At 42.8% G+C, this 9,179-nt stretch overlaps 1 protein-coding gene across 1 annotated transcript; it reads right to left on the bottom strand.

The window, feature by feature from the left end:
• Window positions 1-6,371: 6,371 nt before the first annotated feature.
• Window positions 6,372-7,454, bottom strand: fut9a (fucosyltransferase 9a). Its single transcript, XM_008276906.1, has one exon. The coding sequence runs from the start codon at window positions 7,452-7,454 to the stop codon at window positions 6,372-6,374; it is 1,083 nt and encodes a 360-aa protein (XP_008275128.1).
• Window positions 7,455-9,179: the final 1,725 nt, after the last annotated feature.

Raw genomic sequence — 9,179 nt, 5'->3', positions numbered from 1 at the left:
AGCTCCTTGTAAAGACAGCAATCTCGAATTACTCTCTTGTAATGAAAGTAAGCCATTTTTGGATCAGCAGATGATGTAGGAACATGGTTCTGCAGTGCATGTAGGTGGTACCTACAAGCCTCTGAGGGATAACGTAAGGCTATGTTATTTTTGACCTGCCCGATGTGTGTTATGTAAGGCTTTCAGCAATAAATAAGCGCATCATGTCAGGAATTCAGGTGTAGGCAAGATTTTTTTTTCAGATATCTCTTGATTTAAAATCATGCCATCCTTCAGGTTCTTCTCATCTCTAAGTAGGCAGATCTGCAGGATTACACGAGTCATCGCTCGCTCTGGATTAAAGTACGGCTGTATTGAATCCTCGCTCCCTGCTGATGTCCAGATCAGTGTCTGTGAAATCACAAAGACCTTAAATATACCCAGAACCAACTGTAGGACAGATATAGTCAGTGCCACTCGAAAGCTTCTAATCTTTGTTGCTTTGCTGCACAGCGCTGTATGTCTGTCGTCATGTGACATCCAGGCAGGGTGGAGGTGACCTATATTCTCCAGCAAACAAAAACTCTCATCTCTTTGAGTGTGTTGGCATACTATGAAAAATAAATTGCATGTCAACAGGCGGAGTCATTCACTAGATGTTGAGGCAGAGGTTGTTGTACAGTATATTGTGTTTAAACAAGTTTTGCGTCTGATGTATAACAGGTGGTGGTCTTTGTGTCTCGGATTATTAACTTCTACACCAGACAGCGCCAACTCCGCCGAGCAAAAGGCGTGCTGATCTTGCATATTCCTTTTTGCCCTCTTAATCCTCTGAAGTCAACTAGTGAGCAGCTGCCAACAGATTTCGTATGCGGCCTGTCTAGCCTCAATAAATAGGCCTTTATTTGACCTGGACTCGGGTGTCCTCTTATCTTAATGTATTCAGGCTTTACAATAAGGTGTCAGTGGCTGTTTTTTCCCCTTAATCAAATGATCTCAGAGAAGAAGAGAAGCATTTACTTTGGTGGCTCCTTTGAGGTGGTGACTTGTTGTAGGCTGAGGCAGATCAACACGACACAGTTGCATCTCTCTGAAGCACAAAAGCCTCGCTGCACCGAAGCTGACAGCTGGTTGGCATGGTGATGACAGCATAAGTGGGATCCATTAGGGTTGAGATGAGGGGCGGCTCTAGTAGTTAATAAGAGGACTCACACAAACCCGTCCCTTTGAGCCAGTCTCTGTGCTCTTCTGCGTTATGGAGAGCTCGCTTTCAACACAGCATTTTCAGCTGAACAGGATAGCCACATAGGGGGTTACAGGGGGCGAGGAGATACAATCTACTAAGTCTACAATCTAGCAAAACCTTACACCCCTTCGGGGAGGCCCTGTGAGTGCCCGGGTAATGCCTCCACCAGCTCCGCCTGCCACCCCCATCCCAGTTCTCACCAAAGTGAGTCATGGTATGAGTGGGCGACAAGACCTGTCACAGAGCCAGACATATGATCTGCTCTGCTAAAGAGGAGAGAAAGTTGTCTACTCCTTGGTATGTACAACTCATTAAAATGTTCTCCGCTTCCAACGCCGGCATCATGGATTTTTTTAGTGGATTATCTGTAGACAAAGTTAGTGATTGCATTCGGATGACAGCAGCAGCAGCAAGTCAGAGTACAAAACATACAAGTTTATACCTAGAATTTCGATCAATTATTTACAGCCTGCAATTATTTGAAGGTAAAAGAAATTGGAATTCGAACATAGCTGTGACAGGAACAAACTTCAGCAAACCTCAGACGTCCTCAGATCCCAGAAAGAATAGTTTTGTTTTTTTTTAACTCCAGCTTTCAACAACACTGTCCAAAAACAGTAACTTCATCCTCAACAAAACACTTCCTAATATATGAACTGTGCAGCATAAACAAACAAACACGCTTCACTTAACGGTAAATACCTCTGATTTTTGGAAAGAGCTAAAAAAAAAAACCAACAAAACAAACAGTCACTCATTATTTTTGCAGAAATCTAATCTGGGTTTCTTTTTTTATTATTTGTCAGCTAGAATTCAATTTAAATGCCAGAGGAGGTAAATAGTGAAATGTTTGCTGGCGTCTTTACAGAACCGATGACACATTTTTAACGAGAATTCGCTATAGCACAAACCTGCAAAAAGTGTTGTTTTTTTGTTTTTTTCTTGCCAAGCAGAAAGAAGCTGGCATCATTATCACCTTTAAATCTGATGTCAAACGTGTTAGCAAACAGTCGCCTGCTTGCACATGTTTTCTAACTTTGTCAGTTTGGTGCTGAGCAGGCAGTGTGCAGCAGGAGTTTAGAACTTTTCTTTTTTTTTGGCAAAAAATAGCAGCATGTAGCAGCCAAAATGTCCTGGGAGAGCAGTTAGATTAAACCAAAGCAGCTAAGTTAGAGGCTGAAAAGCAAAGACAACAAAAAAAGAAGCTGAAAGATGCTAAAACGCTCCATAGAGATTAGAGAAATTGCCGTGTCAGTGATAATTAAACCATCAGTCATCTGAGCCACTGCTATTATAATAACATTAATATGACATTTAAGACTACAGTTCACACAGCGCTATGGAGTGATGTTTTGTGTTGCATTTAACCGAGCAAATGTGACACCCATTGCTGAGGACAAGGATCTCCTCTGAGGCACTGTCTTGACATCTATAAACCAGAGAGACAATCCCCCCGCTGCCACCTGAACTTTCACATTAATCCTCAACTGACATGGATGGATTATTAGCACCACTGATCCCGGCAGCACACGCACTCATCGCACACTTTGACCCGTGGCGTCGAGTGGAAGCACTCGACAAGGATGTGTCATCTCCGCGTGGTGGAAGGAGACGACGGCAAATATCAGAGTGCTGGCGAGGATACGGGGTAACTAACAACAGCCGGGGGATCGAGGCGTAACCACCACAACACTCTCCTCCCTCTCATCAATCACTTATCAAGGCTTTTGGATTGCTATTTATACCTCCGCCTGCATTACATGGCACCGTAGAGGAACAGTGTGGGCAACGACTGTGGAAATTACATTCGATATAGATGCAAGAACACATATGAGGTGGCATCATGTAAAAAGAAAAATGTGTTGAGTCTGTCTAACCTGGGAAGAAAATAGAGCTTTCAAGATTAGACAAGATTTGTGTGAAATTTAAAGGAACAGTTTGACATTTTGGGAATGTTTGTACAGTAAATACAGCCAGCAGCTGCTCAGCTTAGCTTAGCATAGATACTGGAAACAAGGCGAAGCAGCTATTTGGGGGATTAAACAGGTATTTGTTGTGTGTGAAAGTTGTTGCACTGCTTTTAAGCTGTTTAAGGAGATGGACGGTAACTGTTGCAATGAAATTATCACAAAAGCGTGACAGCTGAACTGATTTCCTCGTCTAACTTCTGGAAAGCGATTAAGTGTATTTCCCAAAATGTCACCGCATTCCTTCACATCATCATCATCATCATCATCATCATCATCATCATCATCAGGCGTCTCTTTACAAAAAGCACCGCATGCCTCACTCACGTTTGCTCATTAGTCCATATCTTTATTTTTTTTCTTTTTGACACTATCAGACATCTACAGTTAAAACACAACATTTGGCAAAATACAATGATTTGGCAAAAAACTTGTACTGATTGACTCACTGATTACTTCAGTGCACTGAAAAAAATAAAATAAAATAAAATAAAAGTGAGCATTTCTGGAGAAACCACACACGTAGATTTCATCCCACTCAAGTGTTTTTTAAGGACACCAGCGAAATCAGTGCCAGGTCATTCAGTATCCAGAGACATCCTGATTCACTCTCTGGTGCTGTGACACATTCACAGACTCAGACAGAGGAGGGAGGGGGACAGAGAAGCTACAGCTCCCTGCATTTGTTTTTGTGCAAAAAAGAGAGAGGACGGGAGAGAGGATGAAAGAGACGGACGACACACACAAAAAACTTGAAAATAAAATGATAAAAAATAACATTTGTTCCTTAAAGTCACCAACCACATTGGACGAGAAAGCTTTGTTTTCACATGAGATGGGACTGTACAGTATGAAACCATGAGTGGCAGTTTCATAGTTAATCTGCGGCAGAGGCAGAGGTCTTGGATGACAGTTTTTTCTGAACTCACAATAGCTCCATCTAAGACGGCCACCAGCACAGTGAGTCACACAAACTCCACACGAATAAAAGTGCCATATCTCTGCTGCATTTTGGCACAACTTTTTCAATTAGGTCATGCCAACAGGATTACCACCGAATACAAAAACGAAAGGAGAAAGAAAAACAAAACCGTCTTGAATGTAAAATTGCCTCCCCTGATGAAAAATCCACCTCACAACACTGAAAGCATTGTCTCTGACGTCATTTATCCTTTTCAAGTGTCTCTCTCTTTTCACCTTGATTCACAGCCTCTTGAAGCACCAGGCGTTACTTACAAAGGTACAGCAAAGTCACATTCACTTCCCGACAACACTTGCATGTTATAAAGAGATATGAACATTAAAAATATATACAACACTTTGTTTCTTTTCCCCCAATGAATGCAAACTCCTGCTGAAGCTCCCTCGGTCTGCTGCACGTACAGGAATGATCTGTGTTAGTGGGCTGGTTTGATCCGATCGATGCTTCAGTTCACTACAAGGTTTATATACAGGTTTCACTATGGCATTTGGAACCATACTCCATAAGAAAAATAATTGAATTCATCCTAATTTACATCAATGGTCCCTTTGACAGTGAAGAAATATCAAAATGATAACCTACATCATGTTTGAGACTTTGACCAAGTAGCCGCCGGCTCATCTTGCATAAAATGTTGACATGGTTTTGCACAGTACTTTCTGTAAAAAACGTAATCGTCATGTCAGTAGCTGCTGAGTGCTGTTAAAATGCATTGTTCGGTGGATTAGCTGTTCACACGACATGTAAAAGTGACGCGATATCTACAGGTATTGAGCTGTCTTGTGTTGTAGCGTGATCCCGAGTGTGTTTCGCAGTGCTGTAAACAGGAGTGTAAACGAAAAATCTAGAAAACACATCTTTCACATGCAAACGCTTCACTTCCAAACAGCACTGAGGTATGATGAGTCCCAGACAGAAATATGAATAATCTTGTGGTTACATAAACATTTCACGTCTTTCACATTTATCTTTGCGCCTATCAACGTGCAGGCTGGCCTCGTTTTTATCTGAACTCACCCTCACTTCAGCCACGCGACAACATCTGCTGTAAAAATTCGAAAGAAATATCAGTGTCAGTAGCTGAGGTCACATTGTGGGATGAGAGTACAGCGCACAGCACAGTAGCTTAATTGAATGATTCACTTATGTGTTAATTTTGTGCTCCTTCTTGACACTGTAGTCAGACAAAATTGCAGACTTTTTAAATCAAAATGCAACATAATGAGGTGTGTGGGAGTCTCATATTGCAATACAACAGCTCTGTACTGTACTATCATCATCCACAAGAGATCAAAACGCACTGTCTGTGACACATTATTTGTGACAATGATCAATTCACAACATGATTAAATAGCAGCCTCCCTCTCATGAAACAGAATCTGCTTTTGGAGGACCACTGCAGTAAAGATCAGCATGAGCCATCTACAACTCTGTAGCACGATGACCGCCAGTGTTACTGAACATATGTAAAGATAGGTACCAGTTGGATCAGCAGCGCAAATGCAAACTTAGAAAAAGATGGAGAAAATAAACGACAGCTACATAATCCCGAAAATACACAATATGTACATGACACGATTGAACTACTTTCACATTTGAGTTCAGTAAACACTGCATAGGTGACTGCATCACGAGCACAGATGAGATTGTTTTATCGTGTAATGCCTCACTTGAATAAATATTACATAAATATTTTCACTTATACATCAGTCTCCTTCTCGAGCCAACAGTTTCCCCGATGTCTGCCGTGTGCCACAAAGGTGATATTCAAAGAAAAAACAGCAACCTTGCATCATGAATGTTATCTGCCATACAGGAACATTCATACAGTTAAGCACTCGTACTAATAATAGAACAGAAACGTAAAAATAGCAGCAAATGTGGTCATGTTAAGCAACACATAAGTTGAAATAACAATAAAAAAAATGTAGTGCATTCTCAATTTATAAAAAAAATAAATAAAAATAATAAATGAGTAACTCAAAAAGGCAAATTAAGGCTTAGCAAAAAGTCGCTTGCAAATAAAGAACTAAAGAAAACAAAAGCTGGACGTCTCATTGGGCCACTGAACCAATAGAAAAACACCATTTGGCTGCTCTAGACAGAACAGTAATGAACCTTCAAGTTAACCGAAGGACAAAAACCTTAAAGCACTGCCTTCAACAACATAACAAGCACTGCATAGCCCTTCAAAGCACTATCCACCCCAGTACCACTTGTCAAGGTTATTGAATGCCTTGTACTCCTTGTGCCTACGCAGGTAATCACACGCCAGGCATGTGTGCTCTGCCCAGAAATAGGCCTTCTTTACTTTAAAGTGTCGCCGCCACTCAAAGTACCTGAGGTACATTTCCTCGTTCTTGTCCAGGAGCAGCAGGTAATCGGCCAGCTCCTTGGGCGAGGTGAAGTCGTCCACGTGGATGAAGGCGTCCCCCTGGATAAAGTTCTCGTAGTTCTGCCTGGGCGGGCCGAGAACCACTGGCACTGTCCCCACAGAGAGCGGGTTGTACAGTTTCTCAGTAATGTAGTCCTTGTGGATGGAGTTCTCAAAAGCCAGGTAGAACTTACAGCTGGCGATGGTGGGGAAGTAGTCTTGGTCAGAGATGTACTCCCCGAAGGCTTGTCCATAGGCGTGAACCTCAATGTGTTTGTACAGCTCATTATAGTATTTCACCCGCACGTGGTCCTGGTTCCAGTTGCTGACGATCCAGCAGATCAGTTTGTTTTTGCTGGGTGGCACAAAGTCCTCCTCGCCCTCTGCTGCTACGATGGACCCATAAGGCACTTCAATGTCAGCATCCTGACGGTAATTGAGAGTCAGATTGAACAAGTTCTCGATCCCAGGCAGCTGGGACGAGTGCGATGGCGACTCCAAGTTCATCCATATCCACTTCTGGAAGGACGGGCGCTGGAATGGCGGCAGGTTGGACAGGTCGGTGCAGATATCTCGGTGATGGATGACGACCCCATCCGACTTGTTGTAGAGGTTTCTGTCCGCTGTGATGAAGCAGCCCTCGATGTTAAAGAGAGAGCTGCAGACGCTCAGGTCGTACGTCTGTCCGAAGGGCCAGAGCCAGATCAGCACGGTGGTGACGTTTTTGTCGCTCTTGGTGGAGAAAAGGTTCTTGACCCGGTCTGTGGGTACTGTCGACTCTACGGGACCTGATAACCAGCTGGTGGATGGTTTAAAATACATCAAAAACAGAGTCACAAAGCATCCCAGGATGAAAGTGCCGAGCAGAAGGGGTCGTAGGATTCTGTGGAAAGGTGCAGATGGCATACTCTGTCCTATGAAGGGCAAAACCAATAAGAAAAAAGGCAGAACAAAGTCAGGATGCAACATCAGGACTAATCATGTAATCGTGTACAGACCTTGCACATTATCACCAGGTGATGTCTGTTACACTGCACCACTGTCTCTGGTGCATCAGTTAAATTCAATTCCATCTGCATGTAAAACGAGCGCTCCTATTCTTGCTTTAATTAATGAATCTGCTGTGTATAATGCACCCGCCACTTTGGATAAATGCTCGTAAAGAAAAATGTGAAGGCTCCTCAGTCACAATCTGATACAAACCTTGTGGATTTGACTGAATGCTGAAATCCAAGCAAGAGTGGAGGTTGAGGGAATCGGAGGGAACGGTTCCTACATCGGATCGACGGTCGGATCAATCTCCACTGTGAGTCAGGGTTCATAGAAAAAACCTTGCAGTTCACCGTTAAGAGATGCTTCTTTGCTCTTAAGCAGAATAACAATGACCCTTAATGATCTAATGAGGTGTGTTTGATCTCGAATGTACAGGTCTTCTTAATGATGCCTCCTTTACGTGAGCAGAGAAAGAGAAAGAGAATCGGAGAGAATAAATTAGGTAAAGCAGAGGGAGATAAAACAACACATCACCACAGGGGGAAAAAAGCATGTCTAGAGGTTACATGCAATCTGCATGCAAAGATAAGCTTCACCTGCACAAACAAATCTGTCACTTAGTTAAAAAAACTAAAAAAATAGCCACCTAATCCGAGATATTATTGGACATTTTGCAGTTGAGCATGGATGTAAGCTCCCAGCTGTTGTTAGTTTTTGCCATATTCCATGTATTGCAAGGGAATGCTGCCATCTTAAGGCTGAGGGGAGCAGACAGGCCCCCTGCCTCCCCGGCTCGCTGTGGCTCAACACACCTGCATGTTATACAGAGGCCCATACAAGCAGGTTGAGATGCCAAGTGCAAGAATCAACCTTGAGAGATGATTCTGTTCTCCCCATGCACCACCGAAGCACATCTGAATTATAACACCGTAGTGTTCCTTGTGTGCAATATCCAATACGCATCCATCCTCTTTTGGCTTTTGGTGCACCCAAAGGCAAAGGAGTGTAACTCCTTTAAATGCTTGTAGTATCAATACATTTCCATGTAGGAAAATCCTCTTACACTGCTGAAGCATGCTCTCCGTCAGCAGCAGTGATCAGACCTTAGAGAGGATGCACAACACCTTATGTATTGGTGTCAATTACATAAACCCAGAAGAACTATAGTGCAAAGATCAAATCAGGCCTATTACATATTCAGAGTGTGGCAAAGTTACAGTGTCACCATGGTGATGCTGCTAAGGTCAGAGTTTAATATAAGAGGGGGGGAAATATGGCTCACACTGTTTTGGTTTCCACCAAATGAGACCGCAGTGAGACTCCTACAGCTCCAACATTCATTCACACTTTAAATAACATAGCTGCGGTTTTTGGTAAATGCATTGTGATGGATTTGGGACACGAAAAGAGCACCGCATGGGTGAGTAGTCTGCAGCGAGGGCTCCGTTTGAAATGACTGGAGAGAAGCAAAGAAATTAGAGAAAAAAGAAAAGAAAAACGCAGTCATATAATTTGGCAGCAGAGATGCATCAAATCCCAAATGGGAGCGTTTGGTAACAGGTAGGGGGAAAGGGGGGAAAAAAAAACAACAGATGCTCATGTCCAGCAAATATGCATGTGAGATATATGTATATATAT

This window comes from Stegastes partitus, unplaced genomic scaffold (genome assembly GCF_000690725.1).
Source record: "Stegastes partitus isolate 25-593 unplaced genomic scaffold, Stegastes_partitus-1.0.2 Scaffold83, whole genome shotgun sequence".
Classification (NCBI taxonomy): domain Eukaryota; kingdom Metazoa; phylum Chordata; class Actinopteri; family Pomacentridae; genus Stegastes; species Stegastes partitus.
Note: the sequence above shows the minus strand (reverse complement) of the source record. Positions and strands in the feature narration are given on the sequence as shown.